Raw genomic sequence first — 22,508 nt, forward strand, 5'->3', positions numbered from 1 at the left:
GCCGCGCAAAGAGTTGACGATAACGAACAATGACCATCATGGCCGCTCAGGGGTACAAGAGAGAACAATGACGCAGAAACATGGAAGCATGAGACGCATCCAGGCACTGTACAGCATCAGTCGTTTACCTCGTTTCCGCCCAGCCTCCACATACACGCTTGTGGCCACCCGGGCTTGGCCATGCCCTGCCGACGATCGTCCTCGGCCGGTTTTTATGCACACGCTAGGGGCCGCTGTGGGCAGCGGCAAGGGAGGGGCAAAAAGCGGCTCGCTGACGGCCTCGCCTGTCGTCGGTTCAGCGCTTGGGTACGAGCGAATATAGCTCAAGTCGCCGCCGATACGGTGGGGAAGAGGGAAAGCGAGGAAGCCCGTGACCGCGAGACGGACAGCCGCATCGGGGGACAGCTTATTGTCCGTCAATCAGGCAAAATCGAATTGCCTTCAGGTGGCGGTCTCCTGCACATGAGAGGCAGAGGTCTGCTGAGCAAAGATAGCAGATTCGCGCTCGAGGCCGCGCAAGGTCTGGAAGCAAGCACGGCCGGCGGACTCCAAAGGCTAGGACACACCAGCAAGTGTCGAACATGGTGACTAGAGCATGCTGCGTCCAAGGCACCAGGCGTGGCTGATGGCGGTGCACGCTGCACCATGCACGATGTGCGTCGCATCGCATCGCATCGCATCGCATCGCATCGAGCCCATCGAGCAGCAAGCGGGACACACACCCCTGCTCCATGCGCTTGTTGACATGACTGCATGTACTCCGTAATTGTACAGTACCTTGTAGTATGCGCACCACTTTGTCGGCGGGCTGGGCTGATTGAATACAGATGGATAGCAAGCAGGACAAGCAAATGGTGCCAGGACGGTGCGCTTGGCCACGAGCAAGGCAAGGGACCAGGGGTCGGCCGCGTCCGCACAATCGTGCACTCCGGGCCGCTCTCGTCTCCCAGCCACAGACGCCGCGATCCCGCCCAGGTACCGAGGAACCACGCTCCAAGAGCAGCCTCAGGCGCGGCGCCAGGTATCAGGTACTTAGCTGTACCGCTGGCGCTACCGCAAACTCAGACGTGCTCTCTTCTCTCCCCCGCTTGTAGCAGTCGACGCGAGCAGGGAGGAGAGGAGCGACCATGGATGGACGATCGGGCGGGCGGCAGGGTCATGTCAAGCGCCGCGTGGATGACATCGGCAGTTGGGACAAATGGCCTTGCTCGCAGGCACTCGAATGAAGCTTTGAACCTCGCCGGCCGGACGGATAGCCCATCATCATTGGATTGGGCACCAGAAATAAGGTACCTACTCTCATCTACTGTACAGTATACCTACAGTACGTATCTGGTTGGCCATTGTGCCACGTACAGTAAGACCTCTCCATGCATGACATTACCAAAGTTCCTATACCTGTACAGTCGGTTATTACTGGAAACTCTCATCAATCAGTCTCGGAAGCCGCGACGGAATGGACGCAAGAAACGTTTTGGGCGGTTGATGATGGATGGACGGCCAGACGCAAAGGGGCGCAGCCACGTTGATTCACCACCGCGGACGAACCGAACGGCATCCGACGACCACAGACCCGAGTCACTTGTTCGGTCGCACGGTCGGTGCGGTGCCTGGGCCTCGATGAAAGCGACACGAGCGGGTGTCAGAACAGCACAAAAACAGACCGGGGCGGCGGCGGCGGCGAATGGAACGAATTGCGCAAGGGCGGCCAAAAAATCATCACGCTGCCAGCCATGCTGGGTTTGGCTAGCGGATGGCGGGCCCGTCTGGGCCCTGGGTCTGGGCTTGCGGCGCCCGCGAGGTGAGTGAAGTGGCCACCAGCCGCGACCCCGCCGAGGTGAGAAGGTGCCGGGCTGTGGACGGAAAGAACCTACAGTACCTATAGTAGTACTAACCTACTACAATACACCTGCGCTGTCTGCCCCGGTGCGCCTGTAGTACTACCAGTAGGTTAGTATTGATGGTGCGTTAGTACTTTCCTTGTGACAAAGGTAAGAAAGAGGTGCTCGGGCAGGTAGGCAGGGCAGGGCAGGGCAGGGCAGCAGGCACTCACTAACCCGCAGCACAGATGAGGCAGAATACCTTCAACAACAGCCATCGATCAAGGGATGGAAAACGCGCTGGAACTACTGGCCCAGGCGGCGCTGCGGGCAGCCCGCCCGTGCCACCGAGATGCCATTCCCACCTCCACTTCATCGCTGTCGGGCTTTGCCTGGCGTGGCATGGCTGGCTGGGATGGGATGCCAGTGGACTGCCCTGTCTTCCGTCCGAGCGGGGCCCCTGCAAGCCTCCCTCCACCCCGCCATGCCGCCGCCCAGAGCTGGGTGAGTGGGGCCACCAGTGCACTGGCAGGGGGTGCCGGGGGGGGACTTGAACTGGATACCGGCCTTTAGGGGCCCTTCTGGAGGGCCATCCGACGCCCTCTGCACCGCCTGGCACGCGCACAGTGAGTGAGTGGCATTAGGCAGTGCGTGCTGCAACCGGCTGGCCGGACCCCCCCCCCCATCCACTCATCTGCCCATGCCATCCATCCAACAACCATTCATGCCATGCCTCTCGTCCTTTGCCTACTGTAGGTGTGCCCTCCCACCACCTGCTTCCAGGGCTTCTTCCACTGCTGCCACCAACCTCCGTTGCACCAGTCCCAAACGTCGATCGGCCCTGCACCCGCCTCCACTCCCATCCCAGACGTGGCCACTGACTGACCTTGGCTTAGCACCCTGCCCTGGGTACCTTGGACGTACCCATCTCAGGTTGGCTCGCTCTCGCTGGGCGTGGGAGGGGGGCCTCTCTCTCTCTAACTGGCACTTCAGAGACGGGGGGCACCCAGCCGGGGGCAGTCGAGCGCCTCCCAACCCGTGGCAAGGATTCGACTTTTCGCCTTCACCTCCATAAGGTAAGGGAATTCCATTCCCTGCTCTGCTCCTCATCCTGTTCTACCCGCGCTCTCCCCTACCTCGCCTCTTTACGTCCTCCTTCACGTCGTTGGTCGTCGTCCTCCTTTTTTTTTTTCTTCACTCGGCACTCGCCCGTCGCCCTTGTCTGAAAAGCCTCCTCCCTCAATCTCTCTCACTCTCGCTCGGCCTCTAAACGCATTGCATCACCCTGCAGCATATCGCGACACCGTGCCGATCGCTCACCGAGAAGGGCCTTCGCCGTGGGCACCGACCGCCTGCCTTGTCACACACGCCCCTGGCAACGCGCCCTCGTCGTCTCCTTGCTCGTCGTCCGTCCCTTCAGGCGAAGACAGCATCGTCCTCTTATCTGCTCGACGTCGTCTCCATATCAGCCAGCCCACACCCTCGGGGCCTCGTTCTGCAGTACCCCAGAATCGTCTCAGCCGCCCGCCTATCTATCCGCATCATCGACGTTCGTTATCGCTGGCCCCCCTCCCTTCCTCCCCGGACACCAACAAGCCTGTCCCCGGTCTGTCTTCCCCGCGACTTGAGGCCCAGACGAGTCTCAGACGCGCATTCGACGCCACTGCCTCGCACATCTCTGTATTTTTTTTCTCTGTTGGCCGTTGACTTTTCTTGCCTGCATCGCCCACCGCTTCTCTTCTCGAGGCCTCACCCATGAGTCTCTAGCCTCACTGGCTCCTCCCTGGCACTACGGCGTCTCTCCAGCGTCGGCCAGTCTCGCAGATTTAATCTCACGCGTCGCACAATGGCAGCTGTCCTCACCTCCGAGTACAGCAATCATTTCATCTCCTCGTCGATGCGCCGCTCACAGTCCCAGTCGAACCTGGTCGCCGCGCCGGCCTCGTATCGTCAGCCAAACCCCAACATCCACAGCCAGTATGCGATGCCCTCCAAGTCGTACGCTGAATCCGACCACTCCTCCGCTCCGTCGTCACCGCCCCCGGTCATTCAGGCTGAATCCACCGATATCTCCTTCTCCTCAACACCAGCCAGCAACCTCTCCATAGCCTCCGAGTATGACGAGGCTCTCGCCTTCGACGAAACATCTGATGACCACTTTAACCCGCCCCTCTTATCCCAAGACAAGTTCTTCCTGCCGCCGACTATACAACACGACGATAACCTCGAGCCGCCTCCGAGTCCCAAGACCGGGGACTCGTATACGGTGTCTCCGGCAGAGCCCGACACCTCGGGAGTAGCCTCGGGTCCCGACACGCCCGAGTGCCCGGAACATGCCGAGGATGACAGTGCCGTCTCAAGTAAACCTTCGCGACAGGTGGACTACCTATCTCACGAGTGGAAGGAGGAGGACATATGGTCTTCGTGGCGGTACATAATATCAAAACGAGATGAGTTTCCCAACAGCAAGCGCTTGGAGAATGCCTCTTGGAGGACGTGGATGAAGGCCAAGAATAAGCTGAAGACGATTTCGCCCGAGGAGCTAAATTGGTGAGTCCTTGACCGTTGCACGAGCTGCGTGACCATGCCACTGACTTGATTGATAGGCTCAAGGATTGCGACGTCACATGGCTCTATGGGCCCCTGCAATCTGGATCAAACCGCCTAAACCCGACTCAGACAGAGCCATCGAGCTCGACCCTATCTAAGTCGGAGTCTCTGGTTAACCTCAACAAAAAGCCTATCCTCAAGAAGCGGAGCATGTCGGAGCTCATGCTACAGAGGTCCATCACGGCTGCATCACTCCTCAAGCAGGCCACGGCTGCAGTTCAGGCTCAGGAAACAAGGAAAAGCGCACTGCGGCCCAACATATCGCGCGCCAACACGGATTGCTACGTCACCTATCCTTTGTCCACGAGAAGGCTGAGCCAGGGAAACAACAGCTCCGTGGCCCAGTCAACTGACTCGTCTGGGATGTCTTCCCCGTTCCCTGAGCGGAAGCATATTCATTTCAATGAGCAGGTGGAACAATGCATCGCCGTCGAGGTCAAGGGCGACGAGGATGACGATGTTGACATGGATCGTTACGACGAAGGCAGCGACTCGGACGATGGCGGCGTCATGATGAAGCGTGTCAAGGCTAAGAAGCGAGGCCCGTCATCGAAGAGGAAAACGAAGAAGGTCGTTCAGCCAGAAGGGAAGACCATTGCCAAGCTACCCTCGACGACGCTCAAGTATCGGGAGGACACTCCAGAGCTGGACAGTGCCATGAAGCACAGCACTGGAGTCTACCGCAGTCCCATACTCTCGCCGTCTTCCTCTCAGGAGACCCTACGGCCCACCAAGCAACCCTCCGACTTCTACTTTGGCGAGGAGGATGACGACATGGAAGATGCTCCTGACGCCAGTGCATTCGGTTGGCGATCACCTCCCGGCAACGGTTTATCCCGGTCCACGTCCACGGGGAGCCTGTGCGACGAGCCAGTTGGGATGCGCCGGACGCCCTCTGGCATGTTCATGCCGTGCGAGGAAGGAGATCCATCTGCCGGAGACGGCATTTTGGGTCGTGTCATCGACACTGTCAATACGGCACGAGACATTGCGCATGTCATCTGGAATGTCGGCTGGAGGAAGTAACCTTGCCAACGAGGGGAACCTACGCCAGCTTGCCTGCAGAACAGCAATGTATCACCCGCGTCGTGCTACGTCGTACAAGATCATATGTGCGCCCGACGTGTTACTACCTACCTGGAGGGACAGCGTGCCATTATGCATGGTCGGTGCGGCGGAGCGACCTTGATCGCCAGCCTTGCCTGCCAACGCGGGGCTCACCAGTGCAGTACAGTATACTGTACACCTGGCTATCCTGCAATCCCAGGTGCTACAAGACCTCTTACACCGCCACAAGGGGCTCAAGTCCCCGGCCTCGGGCGCGCCAATGAGCCGGTACGGGCGGGACGAGGCACATGAACCGGCCGCACACGTCGGGGTGCAGGTGTTCCCAGATTCCGCCGGGGGGGTGGATTGACTCCAACAAGGGAAGTCACGAGGTCTGCTGACCTTGCCTGCATGGGGGAGGGGAGGGTTCCTGGTCACGTCTCAGACGTGCTCGAGTCCACATCTGGACAGCGCGCGCGACCTCGCATATTTTAACGGCCTCACGACTTTCTGCTTTTTCTGTTCATACTGTATATTGCCTTTTTGAAGGCTTGTCTTTTATGCAGAGCATTGCGGGTGGTTTGTGTATTTTGTTCTTGTTGTTTTCAACTCTTTGAATACTTACAGCATGGGGCGGCAGAGGAAATCCGGTACAGCGGCGGATCGAAAGATACGTACTACTACTACGACTCTGCGGGGGGAGGATTGGTAGCGTGGGAGGCGAGGGCGACGAGTAGGAGGGGCTGTATCTTGCGAGCACGGTTGGGCGTTCCTGGCGGGATCTGATGAGGACGGGGCGGGCGGCTGTTTCCCCTCCCCCGTTCGACGGCATCGCACGTCTTTTTTCGCGTTTGTTGTTTTGGGCCTGCGTTATCTGTATCCTCCTGTTTCTGCTGTTTGTTTGGGAAGGAAAAGTTGTCCGAGCCGGCTTGCTATACTATCTTGGGGTTTTTTTTCGTTTCCTTGTTTGCTCCGAGGGCATGCATGGCCGGGGCGAAGGTTCGGGAACCGGGGGGACAGCAGGCCTCCGATGCACGCATGGGCGCTCACTCAGTCAGGCAGAGTATCCATTCGTACTACATGGCGCGTCGCGGCGGGGAGGGTGGCGAACACAACATCACGAGGTGATACAGAAAAAAGACAAAAGGCAATGACATACAGTACACACACACACACACATGGCATACGGGCAGTGCGGTTCAATGAGAGCAATGACGTGATGTACACGCGCTGAATGACCGAGGTAGGGGGCATTTGCGGTGAGGGGGGTTTCGATTCTATCAACGCTTCCTGCTGTTTGTACGCGCAATCCCCCGAGACACAGGCTCACCGTCTCGATGTCGTGCCTGCGACCGCCACCCTCCTCAGCGGGATCGCTCGCGCTACCACACTTTGTAGAGGTATACCCCGATGACACGACGGGTCCGTTCAGCCTCGATCGATACTGTACAGTCCTGTACGGGGTGCAGCACCGAGGGAACACCCCCGTACTCGTACTCGTCACAGCGTGGCTTGGCTGGGTGCAGTCGACGAGACACGGCGGGGCAGACTGGCGTGGACCCCTATGACGCGGGCATGCACACACAAACCCCCCTTGCCCCCCCCCCCCTTCGATTCCGCTTCTTGTGGCGGCCAAACGGCGGCCTGGCGAGAATTTGTTGGGGCTCCCCAACAGGGCCGTCGTCGTCGTGGGATGCCCTGGTCAGGCGGCCGCTGGATGGGGAAGAGTCTGGGGTAACGAAAATGCGGGGGAGCGAATCAGATGGGGGGCGCGCGCATGAAGCCCGCCGGTGGTCCGTTTCCCCCATCGTGGGTCGACGCTCGACGGCTCTCCACCAAAGCCAGCCAACCTTGTGACCACGATGCGCCCAGCCCTGTCGTCAGCGTGGGCCTCGGCTGGTGCGTAACCGACCGGCGCTCAGGCTGATGGTTGCGTCTGTGACGGCTGCCTACCACCAATGTCACCCCCACCGAGGTATCGCGTGGCCCGGACGAGGATCTGCCGCGAGTGCACGTTGACGTCGACGAGCTCCACCTCAAACTCGTCGCCCACTTTCACGTCCTTGACGAGGCACAAGCCGTCCAGCCCGGCAATGTCCAGCACCGCGGGGAGGTCGAACATGTCGAGCCGACCAACGAGGCCCTGTCGCCAACGGGTGCCAACGCTAAACTTCAAGGTTCGCGGTGCCGTGCCTTCGAACCGCCAGGCTCTAACCAAGGCAATGAGGACCCAGTCCAGAGAGCCCCGGGCCATTGCCCTCGCCATCCTCTCACGCACTTGCAGAAGTGGCAAGGTATTTGCCAGCTTCGCACTTGTAAATGGTAAAATCTTTCCAATGTCGTCCACGGCCGGATCCATCGCACGCTGCAGCTGTCGTTCATGGGCCAGGGCTGCGTGTATCTGCCAGTGGACGACGAGGTCCGAGAAGCGCCTAAGCGGGGACGTGGCCTTCGCGTACATGTCTAGACCAAGCAAGAAGTACGGGCCTGGCTGTGATGAAAGCTCGATACCCCCTGTCAGCTTAAACAGCTCCTGCCGCTGCCCAGGAGTCGGCTCGATGCCCTTGTGAATGAGGGGGTATATCTCCCTTGTTGCGTAATCAAAGGCTGTGGCAAAATTCTGGGCCGTCTTGACGTCCCGACGATATGGAACTGGAATGCCGCGAGCCGAGCACCACCGCGCAGCGATGTGTCCAGCTAGCACCATCGAATTTGCCACGACGGAACAGCCATTGGATTCCCCTTGCCCAACTTCGATGTATGGATCCGCAGGGAGCCTTGTCGTCTCCTCTGTTGAATTACCGTCCGGGAAGTCGTTGTTGAACGCCACAGAGACTGTAGGTCTGGGGAAGAAATACGGCCACGCCCCTTTGAGTAGCCGCTTTTGCTTAATCGCCTCGGCCAGCCGATACAAGGTCAGAAGATCATTTTGTTCGGCGGTATCTAGGTCCCCAGTCGCCGTGATGGAGCGTGTGGGGAGGACCTCTCCATGGGCCGGAGGCGTTCCCACTGACAGATGATAGCCATGGAACGGTGGAGAAGGAGGTTCGTCGCAGAACAACGACACGTCCTTGGGATCCAAGTATTTGACCTGGTCGAGCACGCTGGGCTCGATTCTCTGGTCCAGAATGTCGCCAGCCTCGTTGACCCTGGCACTGAACGTGAGAGCCGGTGCCCCAGAGCGAAGTGAGAATCTTGTAGTGAGGCCCTCGGATCTGTAGTCCTTGGAGTCTTCCTCGCCAAGCTCTGAAGGTATCATGGCTTGAAAATGCCCCGGGAGATAGATATTCTCAGGGATGAGCTCCATGAACTTACAGAGCTCCGAATTTGGAGCAATGGCGGACGCAGGGTCCGCTGCATGAACATGTATCCAGTATTCATCCGCCTTGTCGGTATACTCCAAAGAAACGCCGTCGTCTATGAGGACTGTGGATGGGGCGTCGATGCAGAAAATGGTGGCGCCAGATCTCCGCCTCCTCGCGTCTGCTGCAATATCGAGCCGCATCGACTGTTCAAGGTCTTTCGGCTGGTCACGCACGAGACCCCCGCCCCTGTCTATTGTGACATGAGGGAACCGTACTCTGTAGCGCGAAAGAATTTCCCAAGGGGCGATAATCCCACTCTCCTGAAGAAAAGTCCAAGCAGTGCTTTGGTCGAGGGGCACGTCCTGGTAAAGACCCAGCGCCCGCAGGATGAGCGCGCCATAAGAGTGATAGCGGGAGCCCGCGTCAAACACGTTGTAGCTTGCCCACCATTCTAAGAAGGTAATGACGTCCTTGCTTGGCGGACTCCATTCCACTTTGGGCAGATCTGAAGCAGACGACGGCTTTAGAATGCCGTGAGGCGTCCATTCTCGATGTTGACGATTGCGCGAGACGACCTCTCGCGCCTGCAGGACAAATCGGCCGAGCGTGGTTTCCTCCAGCTCAGCCGGATAAAGAGGCCTCGAGTGCTTCATGCTGGCTTCGGTGTATTCGCGCACCATCATGGCCACTCCGTCGATGATGCTAGTGAAGTTTTGCGGAAACACCTCAAATAGATGATCACGACGGTGGCAGTCGGTGGAGGGGCCTAGGGGGACAAACCCCGCCTCGTTGCGATATACGGCGGTATGCACAGCGTACAGCGCGGTAGCGTGGAAGCCGTCGTCGCCCTTGAGATTCGCTGGTAGGAGAGCGTCTGCAATCTCGAATAGGCTGAGATACTGAATGCTGCGGGAGTTGGACAGCAGCGTGCGGGCACCTTCCAGCTTCGCAAGATTCGCTTGATATATCAACTCTGATTTTCTGAGAAAGTCATGCATCCTATTGATCAAGACAATGCCGTCTTCTCGGGACGGGCCACTATCCAGTCGTCGCAGCTCGTCAAAGTCCTCTGGTGTCGCGCCGCTCCGGATCTTGGCAAGCACCGCATCCAATTCTGAGGGCGTCGCAAAATTGGACACTGCGAACAATGACGTGAAGCCCGTGCTAGTGATCCATTTGCCATTGACGGCGTAGAAGTGATTGCGATTGCCGAAGAAGCCAAGATATACAGCGAAAATGGGCATTCTCGAGCCGCTCTGACTGTTTACGGGATGCGGGATCAGCCATCAGGAATGCATTCAACGAAAGAAAACGGCTAGACCGTACCTGAGCTCCACAAGATCACCTGGTTCTCTTGAATCGACTGCTACTGCCAGCTCAGAGTCTTCCTGGTCTCGTTCGCCGCCCACGCCGTCTGGCGAGCTCGAATCAGCCGGTTTGAGCTGATCCAGAGCCGACGACCCAGTCGATTCAGCTCGACTGAGGCTGTTGGAAATGGTCCCATACATGAAGATGTCTGGGGGCAAGGTGAGAGCGTGTTGCTGGCCTTGCTCAGCTGCCCACTGCTGTAGGCGTTCGCGAATAGGTACTTTTCGCTCGCGGTCGGCCGTAGAACTCTTGTCTGACGGAGCCTTGGGTATGTTTATACGCCCCGAGGGAGGCACGTTCTGCGTACTCGCCCATTTCTGCCGACAAAGGGCTAACGTCAGCGGATGCCCATACCGAGAGCCAGAGATGGGGAGGTGGAGGGGCCAGACTCTATATGTCGCGACAAATATCAACTTTGGCGTCTCGGATGGGCGCGGCGCCCTTGGACTGCTCAGTCGACGAGCGAGACATTGCCGACAAATAAAGGGCCGTCCAGAGGCGTGAATCATGGCGAAGTTGGCTGCGGCTGCCTTGGAATCGACAAGTCGCAAGCAGGCCCATGAGAAAAGTCGTCGCGCGTCACCAGGTGCCAGGTTTTTTTTTTTGGGGGGGGGGGTGGAGCAGTCGCAGGTCGCGCTGTCACATGACCGCACTTGCAGGAGGTACGAACTTATACAAGATACGTCGAGCGTCGCTACTACCTGATCCGTGGAATAGGTACTAAGGTATTCCGTACGAGCACCACAGCCAGTACCCAAGTAGTCCTAACACCTTCCTTGTACATCCTCCCATTGTCGTGTCATTCCCAACTTCATCTCGAATCGCACTGCACAGCACTTAACGGAACGAATCTAAGCTGCCATCTACAGTACGGTCGAATTATCGTAGTGCTGTATGTACCGCGGACGTGGACTACTGTGTTCGAAGGCGCCCGGGCAGTCATTGCGTGCGGCCTTGCCACGTCGATGCAACGAACCAACGAGGCCAATCGGCGACTAGGGCAATCATTTCATCGCGAGCAGCCGACGCAGCTGGAGTGGCTGACTGACGAAATACGAGAGGCAAGCCAAGTGGAACATGACGATTCGTAGGCTCGAATGGACGCTCCGAGCAGCGTCTGGAGGGTGAAGGTAGGCTAGGACCAACAGCAAGCGACGCGGGGAGAAGGCCATGGTCAGGTGCACAAAGCTCGGTTGGGCTCAGGATCTGCACAGACGGAACTGGCTCCTGGACGATCACCGCCGATTCGAATCGTGAACGATCGATTGCTCAACATGCACGTCGAGTCTTGAGTCTTGACGGTCACAACGCGAAGCGGCAGCCGCTGCAGAGATGCCAAGTACCGGCGGCTGCTCGTGGGCACGGGTCGGTGGCGCCCGTCATTTAGATCTCATCCAGAAGAGCAAGCAGACGGGCATTGCAGATGAGCATGCAGATGAGCCGGGTTTCTTTTATTAGCAGTGGGCTAGTTACCTGGGAACACGTTCGCAAATGGAGGTGAGGCTCGGACGGGCGATCAGGTTTGGACAGTGTCCCGAGTAAGCAGCGCCCCTCCTCTTCCGGCTTGTCTGGCACGTCGGCCGCTGCGCCTCGACTGGCCCTTGCTGCGTTGTCGACAGCCAAGACAAGAGAGGGAGGGTCCCGGCCGTGGCGAGGAGCAGGGTACCTAACAATCAATTAGGAAGTACTACCAGCCGTTCGGAATCTTGAGCACCCGCCCGGACAACGGGTACGGAGAGAAACAAACAACCCGCACTGATCGGATGCCGGCTCGTGGTGCCCGATTGATTGGCGCACGCACACATGTACGGTAACTACTAACTACTGTCCGGAACCGAGAGTGCAAACGCCTGGAAGCCTTGGGCTGCTGGGAGCTGCGATGCGGACGATTTGATGAGAGGATGAGGAACGGCAAATGTGGGTGGCTTTCGGGGGGGCTGAAGACATGGGGCCTGGCCGCCATGGTCGCACCAATGGCCCAATATGGTCAAGACCAGGAACAGACAGATGCAGGTACTGACTGAGCAGGGAGCGGAAGAATAGTTAGCTCAGGCCCACCCCGGGCAGCGTGGGCCAGAGAAAAGGGGGGGGACAAAGCCTTGTTGGATGATTCACCCTGACTCCCTGGAAGCAACGGAACTGACTGACTGACGGACGGACTGGCTGACTGGACAGGGTAGTCAGCAGTACCAGCAGCAACATGATCCACGACAGGACGGCGGGAAAGTGGAATGACTCTGGATCAGGCTCGCCAAGGAAGCAAGGGGCGACAGCGGCGGCAACGACGACGACGCAAGCACGGTGGGTGGTGGTGAGTGGGCGGGCGCCCGATTTCATCTCATCTCCCGGCAAGCGTCTTGTTCATCATCGGTCGGCGGGCCCAGTCGGGCTGCGCAGCACCGCACCGCACCGCACCGCACCGCACAGCACAGCACAGCGCAGCATCGCGGCCGACGGGCGGGCGGGCGCCATTTCATTTCACGTCTAGGGCCACTGTCACCACTCATCTGGCGCAACGGGCCAAGGCGACGGCAGCCCAGGACGGAGCCAACGACCCCCTTTGGCCAGACCATGGAAATTACCTAACCTCTGGAGGCTCCACACGCCCCTATTCGCGGTCAGCACTTCAACCGGAGCGCGAGAGGGAGAGGGAGCCAGCGCGGCGGTGGTGACGGTGGCCCATCCATCCATCCCTACCTACTTCTGGCCGGGCGGGCGCGCGTGTGTGTTCTCGTTGGCGCCCAGGGGGTCAACCGGCCTCCTCCCCCCCCTTTGCTGTGGTTGCTCGGAGGAGGAGGGGGAGGCAGGCATCTGGTCGATGCAGCAGCAGAGGCGGTCAGTCAGTGGAGGAGGACGGGCGCGAAGATGAGCTACTGCTGCTGCTGCTGCCGCTGCTCCTCGCCGTCGTGGCGGGCCAAGGGTTTTTTCTTTGGGCACGATGGCACCCTCGAGGCACCACCCTTGTTCGCCCCCCCCCCCCCCTGTCGGCTTGGCTTCCCCAGACCCGGAACAGCCAAGATGAACGCCTCGTCTGCAGCAATAATAACTGCCCTCCCCGTCGGCGCGCCCGCTCGTCCGTTCTGCTTCCCCTTCCTTCCCTCCTTCTCCCCACGAACCGTCCATGCCGACGTCGTAACAGAAAGCCGCTCTCGGAACCGCTTTCGTCCTCTCGTTCACTTCCGCGCAACCAACTTACCGCTTCACTCTTTCAGCGGGCATTCTTTTTTTTTCTTGTTTTACGACTCCACTGCTACTACTATCCATCACGATGAAGGGTGTGTTTGCTGCCGCCGCCCTAGCGGCCATGGCGGGCAGCGTCAGCGCTGGTGGTCACCACCGTCATGCTCACGAGGCCCTCTTCGCCAAGAGGGCCAACGACACGGCCGAAGTCTGCGTCCCCGGCTGCACCACCATCTGGAAGACGATTACCGGCGAGCCTACCCGTACGTACTACACCTCGTCTTGTGTTTCTTTTCCGAGCGAGCCTTGTTGGTGCTGCTGTTATTGCGTTGTTCGTTCCTCCAAGACCAGGTCTGGGCTAACTCGAGGGGCATCGCCAACCCGCCTCATGATGATATAGTCGTGCCCATCTCCACCGTCACCGCCACCAGCACCAAGACCAGCACCGTCACGCGCACCCAGACGCCGACGCAGGCCCCGCCCGCCACCACCGAGGTGGTCGTCGTGCCGCTCCCGACGCCTCAGCCGCGCACCTGCCCGACGCCCGGCACCTACACGTTCCCCGCCACCACCATCACCGTCACCAAGGCCACCACGGTCTGCGGCGCCACGTCCACCGCCGTGCCCCCCGGCACCCACACCGTCGGCGGCGTCACCACCATCGTCAAGACGGCCACCACGGTCATCTGCCCCGTCGCCACCGTCTCGACCTCGGGCACCGTCACCACCAGCACCATCGTCCAGACCACCTTCGTCTGCCCCACGCCCGGCACCTACACCATTGCTCCCACCACCCACACCGTCTCCGAGTCCACCGTCCTCGTCTACCCCGTCCCCAGCTCCATCAACCCGGGCACCTACACGGCCCCCGAGCAGGTCATCACCGTCACCAAGACGGGCTACGTCACCTACTGCCCCTTCACCAGCTCCGGCCTCCCCACCACCACCCCGGCTCCGGCTCCGGCTCCCCGGCCTACCAAGTCGGCCCCGCCGCCGCCGCCGCCCCCTCCCCCAGCTTCCACCAAGGAGGCGCCCAAGCCCAGCTCGTCCCCCAAGACGCCCTCGGGCAGCATCGGGAGCAACAACGACCAGTTCGGCATCACCTACACGCCCTACGAGCCCTCCAACGGCCAGTGCAAGGACGCCGCCAAGGTCGACAACGACATTGCCACCCTCAAGAAGGCCGGCTTCGGCAACGTCCGCGTCTACTCCACCGACTGCAACACGCTTGAGAATGTTGGCTCGGCCTGCAAGAAGCACGGCGTCGACTTGATTGTCGGTGTCTTTGTCAAGGGAGGCTGCACCCCCGACACCCCCGACATCAAGGAGCAGATTGACAAGCTTGCCGCTTGGGACGGCTGGAGCATGGTCAAGCTCGTCGTGGTCAGCAACGAGGCCATCATGAACGGCCACTGCTCCGCCAGTGAACTCGTCACCCTCATCAAGACTGTCAAGTCCAGGTGCTCGTACCAGGGCCCCATCACCATCTCGGAGACGCTCGACGTCTGGCAGCGCAACGACGTGTCGAGCGCCCTCTGCGACGTCGTCAGCATTGTCGGCGCCAACGTTCACCCGTACTTCAACGCGGCCGTGACCCCCGACAAGGCCGGTGATTTCGTCAGCAACCAGCTCAGCCTCCTGTCCAAGATTTGCCCCGGCAAGGACGCCATCAACCTTGAGTGTGGCTGGCCCAGCCAGGGCACGTGCAACGGCGATGCCTGCCCCGGCAAGTTGGAGCAGATCAAGGCCATCGCCTCGATCCGCAAGAGCTGCGGCAACAAGACCGTTTTCTTCTCCTACGAGGACGACCACTGGAAGGAGCCTGGCAAGTGCCAGTGCGAGCAATACTGGGGTGCCGCCGCGGCCTTTGCCAACCTGTAAGGGGGCCGTGGATACCAGCCAGGGTCTCCCGCAGGCCTCCAGGTAACAACCTACCGAATGTATATGAACGAAAGCAACGTCCAAACTCGGCCCGGTCCAGGCGGACTGCCCCTCGCCGACATGCCATTGCGACGCGACGCGACGCGACGCGGCCCTCGACCTCGCTTCACCAGGCTCTAGATGGGAGTAGGTAGGCCTTTTTGGCAGCGGCGAAACGGGCTCTCCCCCGCGAGGCCAGGGACGGACGATGCCTCGGGTCCGACTACTTTCCATATCAGGTGCACGTGGAGTTCTTGGCCTCTTTGGCATGGTGTATATGTGTCCAGCTTCAGGACAGGGGGTTTCTGCATGTCCGCGGCGACTGCGCGCGGGTCCTTTCCTTGTTGTACATTCGGCCATCTCATTCAACGGCTGTAATTTATTAGTGTCTATTATGGGACGACCTGCTTTCACACCTTTTGTGGGCGTACAATCTCGAGTGGCTTCGCCTGCGCCCGGCCACGCGCGCTCTCCTCGTCAGACTGTGGTGGTGACGCGACATGTTGACTCAAGGGTTCTGGTAGTAAGCGACCAGCGCCGCCCAGTGACGCCCATGTTTTTCCTGCCTGATTAGGCTCTCTCTCAGCCAAGGGAGAAGCGCGAGTCGCAAGCAATCAATCACCCACCCAACGGTTTACGAACGCAATCATGGTTCGTTCCCCCTCTGCCGAGAAGAGGAGTGGGTTCGCACAGCCGTCTGCCGCTTCAAGCACGTCCAAGATGAAGTCTCCTCAACGACATGTAAGGTTTAGAAGCGTACGGTCAGCACATTGTGTGTGTGTGTGTGTGTGTGTGTGTTCGTTTATTATGCCCAAAGCTTGGCCTCTTGGCAGCACTTGTACGTTAGTAGTGGTAGTTAACTAGCGCCCACCCCCATTTGGTTTACCTACCTAGTTACTACCTAGCTACTTGGCACTCGGCGTACGTTCTGAGTGAGGTACGTGATGTACGTAGGTAGGCAAGGCAAGGTAGGTAGTACGTTAGTAGAGCTAGTAATACTTAGTTACCCGGTAATGCTAATCTAACTTCCATGGTCCGTAGTAGAACTACTAGTTTGTTAGTATCGGGCGATCAATTTATTTATTTACTTATTTATATTCATTAGATTAGATTGCATTGCGCCTTGGCTAACTAACTAACTTGCTACGTGCCTGCCCACTTCCCGCCAAGAAGACCCAGGGAGACGGATAGATAGATGAATTGAAATGAAATGAAATGAAGGCAACAGATGAACACCAGTCAGTTAGTAGTACCTCGTACGTACTGTACGTACATAGTACGAAGTGGTCCGTAGTACCCTGATAGGTAAATTGAAAAGGAACTAGGTGCGCGCAGCGTGCGTAGACATCTCCGCCAAAGCATGAACGCGCGCGCGCGCCCCGAATTATCCATCTATCCATCTATCATCCATCCATCCCGTCTAGACTCACAGACCCACACGCGCGGATGCTGCCCAGTAATGAGCCCCAAGGCGATGAAGAAACCACCCCCCCGGCGCGCGGACGCGGGCGCAACTAATAAAAAGCTACTACTAGAACGAAACGAAACGAAACGAAACAAGGCTGCCCCCGGCCCTCGCAGATATTCATTCATGCATGCATGCATGCATGCCGGCTTCGGCTGTACCGTAACGGGCATGGAGTGCTTTGCAAAGCGTCACAGCGCGGCCTGCTTCGTGCGTAGTACAAGCAAGGTCCAACGCGTTCCGCGTCCTGTTTCCTTCTTGGCCCTGCGTGCGCGTGTCTAGGAAAGGCATCCAAGTCAGTCATGTCGGCAATACTTTTTCCTTGCATTGCCTGGCCGGCCCCCGTCGCTGCGCGTCTTCGATCAACTCAGACACGTCGGCGGCGGCGGTGGCTAGGATACCGATCTAGCGCCGCATCTCGCATCCATGCATGTGGGCAGATGCAAAGACCAGGCCTGGCCTGGACTACGCCCATGCGGCTCGTCGAGCTTCTCATCACTCATCATCAAGGGTGCTTCCTCGCTTCAATATGCGGGCCAAGTGGCTCGCGTGCGCATACTCATTTACTTCATTTCATCTCTCGCAGTCCTTCGCCTCTCATACAATGCACAAGGCCCCGACCCCATGCCAAAAGGTCCCGCTTGGGCATCCATCCATCCATTCCCAGAGTTTTCATCCAAAACATGCAGTCTGTAGACATAGACAGCTCCTCGAGACGCCCGCTCTCATTACAAACAAGTCGTGTACCGTGCCCCTAGACGGGACTCAATAAAAAGCGCTCCGTTCGAGCCTAGTATTCAGACAGAAACCCGGAGCATCGCCACGTGCGTATGCTTTCGTCGGCCAAACGTGTGCGTTGCCGTCGCCAGGCTGTGGCGAGGCAATTCGGGCGTCCGTCTCCACGGGCGCAGCTGGTAGAGGCAATACCGCCAACAAGCCATGGCGGTATTGCATTCCAAAACGTATATATCGTGGGACATGAACAACAGCCATGTCCAAATCAATAAATAAAAACAAATGAGTCGCCGATGGCCTCGAAAACAGTGCCATATCAAAAACAGGTGGCCGGGGGTATGGTGTGCGAGATTTTGAGGCGGCATAATAGTATCCTGAAAAGTGAGGCTAAAATGGCTCCGGCCCTTCAAGCAAGGTCGGCACGCGGCCTCGAGACCATCTTTGATGGAGCTCGTCCTCGTCGTCTCGGTCCACAAGCCAAGGATATCGTGTTGACAGTCGCAGCCAGGCCTTCTCCAGCGACGCGTCTGGCCCTCTTCCGCAGCGCTCTAGCTGCAACACACCGCCGCGATGGGGGTCGCAGCAAAGCACGTTGAGATCTTGGCCGTCATTGGCGAAGTCAATGCCGCCAATCTCGCTAAACACATCGATCGTTTGCTTCGAGCTAAATGTTTGCGCGTCGATCAAGTTGACGTAGTCGGCCTCCTCAGCGGCAACCAGTATCGGTTTCCCGCTGCCCCGCGGCGAGAAGCGCAGTCCACGGACGCCGGCCATCTCAGCTCGAATGGTGCACAGAGCACCACTCACTCCGCTGGAGTTGCACCATTTCCGGGCATCCCAAATCTTGATCGCCTTGTCCTGGAACCCCGTCGCCACGGTCCAGCCGTCATCGGACCAATCGCAGGCAAAGCCGTAGTCACCATGGCCAGACAGCTCTTGCAGGACTTCGCCCGTTTCCGCATTGATTATGAGCACGTTAGGATCGTCGCCCACCACTACTTGCAGTCGGCGGTCCGGTGAGCTCGCGGAGCAGTTGAGGCAGAAAGGATACATCTTTCGAGAGACGAACTTTTCGGTCTCGATGTCCATGACCCGAAGACCGCAGTCGTTGCTAGCAATGCTGGCGATCGGCCTGGCGTTCCGACGCGACGTATGAACCCTCAAGTGGTTCGTGATGCCGTCGGGCGATATTTGCCCTTCGGAAAATGCCCTCTTGTCATCCGAGTTCAGAGCCTTGAGGCAGTAGTCTCCATTGAACGTGCCGCCCATCAGGACGCCACAGTTGGCGTCGAGCGTAGAAATCACGCCGCCTGTTGCAGGAAACTCTCGCATGTTTACCATCAGGTCCGTCTTCTTGGACCTCAGGTTGAGGCGGCTGATGCCGTTGGGGCTCGGGTAGAAGGCTAGCGTCCGCGATGGACACGCAAGCACACTCCTCAGCTGAAAGTGCGCGAGGCTGGCGTCAGGCCGTATGTCCATGGCCTTGAATCGAAAGAAGCTGTCCCTAGCCGGTATCTTGGGAGACTCAGAGGAGAACTGCGAGTATCAAACTGCACGTTAATCAAAGCTCCCTGCTCGGCTTCGCGACATGCGGGCTTGCACTTACGGTCCACCGATCGGAGCCCGGCCGGTTCACGTAGTTTCGATACGAGTTGAGCCGTGCCGCCCTCGCAGCATCACGAGTTGTCTGCATGGCGGCCCAATTCAAACCTTGCACATCGCATTCATCGCCCTTGAGCCCCGCGTAAGTTACCTGCTTGACCTCAGCGTGGGCCTGCCTGTACACCTCGGCGAGACGAGGCGCTCTCCTCCTTGAGGGACGCGCAAGGCGAGTCTGGTTCACCCAGTCGCGTAGAAAGTCAACCAGGCAGAGGTTTGTCGATCCGAGTATGCTTGGGTTCGGGTTGCTGAGCTGAGGGGGGAAGTTCGGGTCTGCCATGGCAGGCACGGGCACCTCATCGAAATCCGGCATGGGGAGCGGCCAGATGTTCTCCGGCAATTGACCACCGGGGTAGACGTTAAAAGAAAGAGGAGGTAGATTCATGTCTAGGTTGAAGTTGGGTATCGCTGGAGGCTCGTCGGGGGCAGTCTCGTCGGCGCCGAACATGTCGTCGGCCTCGTCGTCATCAGCGAATTCGACTGCATTGGCTTCCGACTCTGACTCAGAGTGCACTTCGGCGTCGCCCGCGTCCATGGCGACTAGTATGTCATCGAGCGGTGCGCCGCCGTCGCTGTCGCTCATGTCCAGGTGGTCACCGTCTCGAGGACGTTGCTGGCCAAGAGGTGGCTGAAGGGTGCTGTGGTACAGGCATTGGGCTTCGCTGTAGCTGTCGCCCAGGCTCGAGTCAGGCTCGTCGGGAACCATGCATTGGCTTTCTCGACGACGGCAGGTGACGGATGCATTGGGCATGACGGAAGCTCTGCCCGGGCGCCGGCGGCGGTGGTCGTCAGGTCGGGCGCCGCTGTGCTGGCCGGCGTCGGGGTGCACGTTCCTCCCGGGGTATCTGGAGGCGAGCGATGCGGCGGCGCCGGCACTGACAGATTCGGTGTCGGCGCGCTGGTCGCAGCTGCACGGACCGTCGTCGCTGTTCCACGGCGAGCAGGCCGAGTCGCTGTCGCCGTTGGCCCAGTCGTGGTTGGCTCTGTCGCAAAGATGGGCGGGCGCCGACGAGGGAGACGGCAGCATCGCTCCCGGGCAGCGAATGGGCGGCCGCCCGCGTCTGAGGCTGATGCGCTGGGATCCGGGAGAGCAAGTCAATTAATTGTTGCTTTAATCGCGAGCCGAGAGAGCAGCCAAAGCCGCCTCGATCGAGCTGCGTTCCAGGGCTGGGGCCGTTGGTGGAGGAGCAAAGTGCAGGCGCTGGGCCGTGCAGCGTTTACGGCAGCAAACACCCTCGTGTCGGGCAGGGGCTGTCACTGGCTGCCGTTGCTTTCCCCTGGGCAATGGTTTTCTGGAGCCCTCTGGTGCTTACCTGGGCTGCTTTCCTGCAGCCAGGGAGCCCCTCTTTTGCCTTCTGGCGACCAAGTTACTAGGGGTGCTAGTACCAGTAGATCAGGCTGCGCTGCGCCAGTTTTGCTTCTGCGCCGCTGCGAGTCCGATTGTGGCCGTTCAGATTTGCTTTTTCTTCGCCTCGCGCCGGCGAGGCCTGGACGGATGAGGAACCGATAATGCCGATGGGGACGGAACGTCAGAAAGGGGGTCCGCAGGCGTACGCGGGGCTTTGTCTCAACCCCTCGGGGTGGTGGAATTCGGCCGCAAGCAGCAGCTGTCGCCGGCACGCAGCGCCAGCACAGGGAGCAGTGGAGCGGACGTGAGAGCTTGTTGTATGAGTCGGAGTGCACAGTCGCTGAAGGCCTTGGGGCATGACGTTGTGGGGGGGGACGGCAGTGGTGCATGGGCATCTGGCCGCCGCCTCTTGGTCGTCGTTGCGGAATAGAGGACAGAGAATAGAGGACGAAGGAGGGAGGGGAAGATTGGATGAATAAAGTAGCTACAACTGCACAAGGCAGGCAGGGGAGGAAGTCGGTCCCGATCCGGGAAGGAGGCGAGATCCTGCTTGAACTGGAGAGCAATGGGAGAGGGAAGGAGCGAGGGTGGGAGACAGAGAGAGAGAGAGAGGCGCTGCAATCAAGTGGGTACCCATGGCGCATGTGGTAGTACCTGCGGGCTGCGGAAAGCAGGAACCGCCAGGCAGCCAGCAAGTGCCCGAGGCACCTTTGATCGGTACAGCGAATACTTGATACAGTACACCTAGTGCCTCAGTGTGCTTCGTACCATAAAGTACCATGTAAAGACCTCTTGGTAGCGTTGCAGGGACGTGGCAAAGGGCATGCGCACACGGTGCCCTCCCTCGTGCGTGGTTGGGCGCCCCGGGTGGCCGGGAGCAGACGACTGAGCAGGAAACGTAAGGATTAGGAGACACAACTGCTGATGCTGCGGTTCGTGCGCTCTGGCGATGGATAATGGAGACGGCACACAACGATAAGTAGGTAAGCATGTTAGTACTTCGTACGAAATGTCTGGGGACATTAACTTAGTAGATAAACAGAAGTATGTAGAAGTGGGAATTGGAAATCTGCCAGGGTTCGCGCGTGCTCGATACCAGAGTTCATTACGAGGTACCTGGGTAAGTAGAGGTAGTCCATGTAGTCCATATGTACATGACTACGTACGTACTTGGTGTCAAGTACAGATGCGTCGAAATGTGTTGATAGCTGAACATACGAAGTAGCCGTCTGACGAAATGACAAAACGGGAGGTCGCCTCCCCACCCCGTCCTTGCCTCCCCCCCTGCAAGCCTCATCCTGGAATGGCAGGGACGGGACGACATGACAGACGGGATGGCATGGATGGAGAATGGGGGGCAACCGTTGTGGCAGCCAGGAACTGCAAAACAGCATGTCCACATGTCCGCCTCCTGGATTCTGTCCGGCATGACACGCCGCCGCCTCTTACAACCTCGGGCACATTGGCATTGCTAACTCTCTGGCGCCTCAGCCACACTTGACAGGATAAGGCTGCCTGACCACGACGCTGCGACGCGCCCGGACGACTCTGCGGATTTGCCTCCGATACGAAAGCCAGCAACGGACTAAAGTTACAATATACCGTGCTGCTGTACGTACGCCACGCCTTCCAAGCCATTACTGAAATGGACAATGGGCCCGGCCCACCTCGTTTGTGTCGTCTTGGGCCATGGAGGCGTCCATGGAGGCTTCAAATCACTCATCTCTCTCCTGTAGACGTCGGGTCCATGCCATGTGCACACACGCACGCACGCACGCCCAGCCCACGCGCCCCCCCCCCCCATGATTCATTCACGATAGTGTCCATCTACGCATCCGCCAGGCGCCTCCACGCATCCCACGGCCCCGGCGCCGCCCCGTGGCATGACTGGCTTGGCAGGCAGGCCGCAGTGGGACGGATGGTGGTGGATGGATGGGGCTTGGGATGGGATGGGATGGGGAATCGAACATGTGGATACTGGCACCAGACAACGGCTTGTGCGGCACCGCTGATGCACATGGACACGCTGCGCGATGCTCCGGGCAATCTCC

General features: G+C 59.1%; 4 protein-coding genes across 4 annotated transcripts; 2 read left to right on the forward strand and 2 right to left on the reverse strand.

Moving 5' to 3' along the window:
- The first annotated feature begins 2,582 nt into the window (after positions 1-2,582).
- REG1_1 (protein phosphatase regulator) lies at positions 2,583-6,660 on the forward strand. The gene is made up of 2 exons (XM_047982641.1): positions 2,583-4,370; positions 4,427-6,660. The coding sequence occupies exons 1-2, from the start codon at positions 3,667-3,669 to the stop codon at positions 5,454-5,456; spliced, it is 1,734 nt and encodes a 577-aa protein (XP_047838607.1). The 5' UTR covers positions 2,583-3,666; the 3' UTR covers positions 5,457-6,660.
- A 433-nt stretch (positions 6,661-7,093) lies between these two features.
- MSU1 (Exoribonuclease II) lies at positions 7,094-10,719 on the reverse strand. Its single transcript, XM_047982642.1, has 3 exons — positions 10,540-10,719; positions 10,109-10,467; positions 7,094-10,042 (listed from the first exon to the last, which is right to left on the reverse strand). Exons 1-3 carry the CDS (start codon positions 10,657-10,659, stop codon positions 7,396-7,398), a joined length of 3,126 nt encoding a protein of 1,041 aa, XP_047838608.1. The 5' UTR covers positions 10,660-10,719; the 3' UTR covers positions 7,094-7,395.
- Positions 10,720-13,092: 2,373 nt separating this feature from the next.
- On the forward strand, positions 13,093-15,678 carry JDV02_001694 (uncharacterized protein). Its single transcript, XM_047982643.1, has 2 exons — positions 13,093-13,593; positions 13,731-15,678. The coding sequence occupies exons 1-2, from the start codon at positions 13,419-13,421 to the stop codon at positions 15,209-15,211; spliced, it is 1,656 nt and encodes a 551-aa protein (XP_047838609.1). The 5' UTR covers positions 13,093-13,418; the 3' UTR covers positions 15,212-15,678.
- Positions 15,679-17,256: 1,578 nt separating this feature from the next.
- On the reverse strand, positions 17,257-21,093 carry JDV02_001695 (uncharacterized protein). The gene is made up of 2 exons (XM_047982644.1): positions 19,057-21,093; positions 17,257-18,986 (listed from the first exon to the last, which is right to left on the reverse strand). Exons 1-2 carry the CDS (start codon positions 20,134-20,136, stop codon positions 17,838-17,840), a joined length of 2,229 nt encoding a protein of 742 aa, XP_047838610.1. The 5' UTR covers positions 20,137-21,093; the 3' UTR covers positions 17,257-17,837.
- Between the last annotated feature and the right edge of the window lie 1,415 nt (positions 21,094-22,508).

The sequence above is a fragment of the Purpureocillium takamizusanense genome, chromosome 1 (genome assembly GCF_022605165.1).
Source record: "Purpureocillium takamizusanense chromosome 1, complete sequence".
In the NCBI taxonomy this organism is placed as follows: domain Eukaryota; kingdom Fungi; phylum Ascomycota; class Sordariomycetes; order Hypocreales; family Ophiocordycipitaceae; genus Purpureocillium; species Purpureocillium takamizusanense.

Excerpts from the sequence above, each read along its gene's own strand:
- JDV02_001694 (XM_047982643.1), top strand. The coding sequence starts at position 13,419 with ATGAAGGGTGTGTTTGCTGCCGCCGCCCTAGCGGCCATGGCGGGCAGC. Across the intron at positions 13,594-13,730 it reads GATTACCGGCGAGCCTACCC|TCGTGCCCATCTCCACCGTC; the intron begins GTACGTACTACA and ends ATGATGATATAG.
- MSU1 (XM_047982642.1), bottom strand. The coding sequence starts at position 10,659 with ATGATTCACGCCTCTGGACGGCCCTTTATTTGTCGGCAATGTCTCGCT. Across the intron at positions 10,468-10,539 it reads TATTTGTCGCGACATATAGA|AAATGGGCGAGTACGCAGAA; the intron begins GTCTGGCCCCTC and ends CTTTGTCGGCAG. Across the intron at positions 10,043-10,108 it reads GGTGATCTTGTGGAGCTCAG|TCAGAGCGGCTCGAGAATGC; the intron begins GTACGGTCTAGC and ends TCCCGTAAACAG.
- REG1_1 (XM_047982641.1), top strand. The coding sequence starts at position 3,667 with ATGGCAGCTGTCCTCACCTCCGAGTACAGCAATCATTTCATCTCCTCG. Across the intron at positions 4,371-4,426 it reads TCGCCCGAGGAGCTAAATTG|GCTCAAGGATTGCGACGTCA; the intron begins GTGAGTCCTTGA and ends CTTGATTGATAG.
- JDV02_001695 (XM_047982644.1), bottom strand. The coding sequence starts at position 20,136 with ATGCTGCCGTCTCCCTCGTCGGCGCCCGCCCATCTTTGCGACAGAGCC. Across the intron at positions 18,987-19,056 it reads CGGGCTCCGATCGGTGGACC|TTCTCCTCTGAGTCTCCCAA; the intron begins GTAAGTGCAAGC and ends TGATACTCGCAG.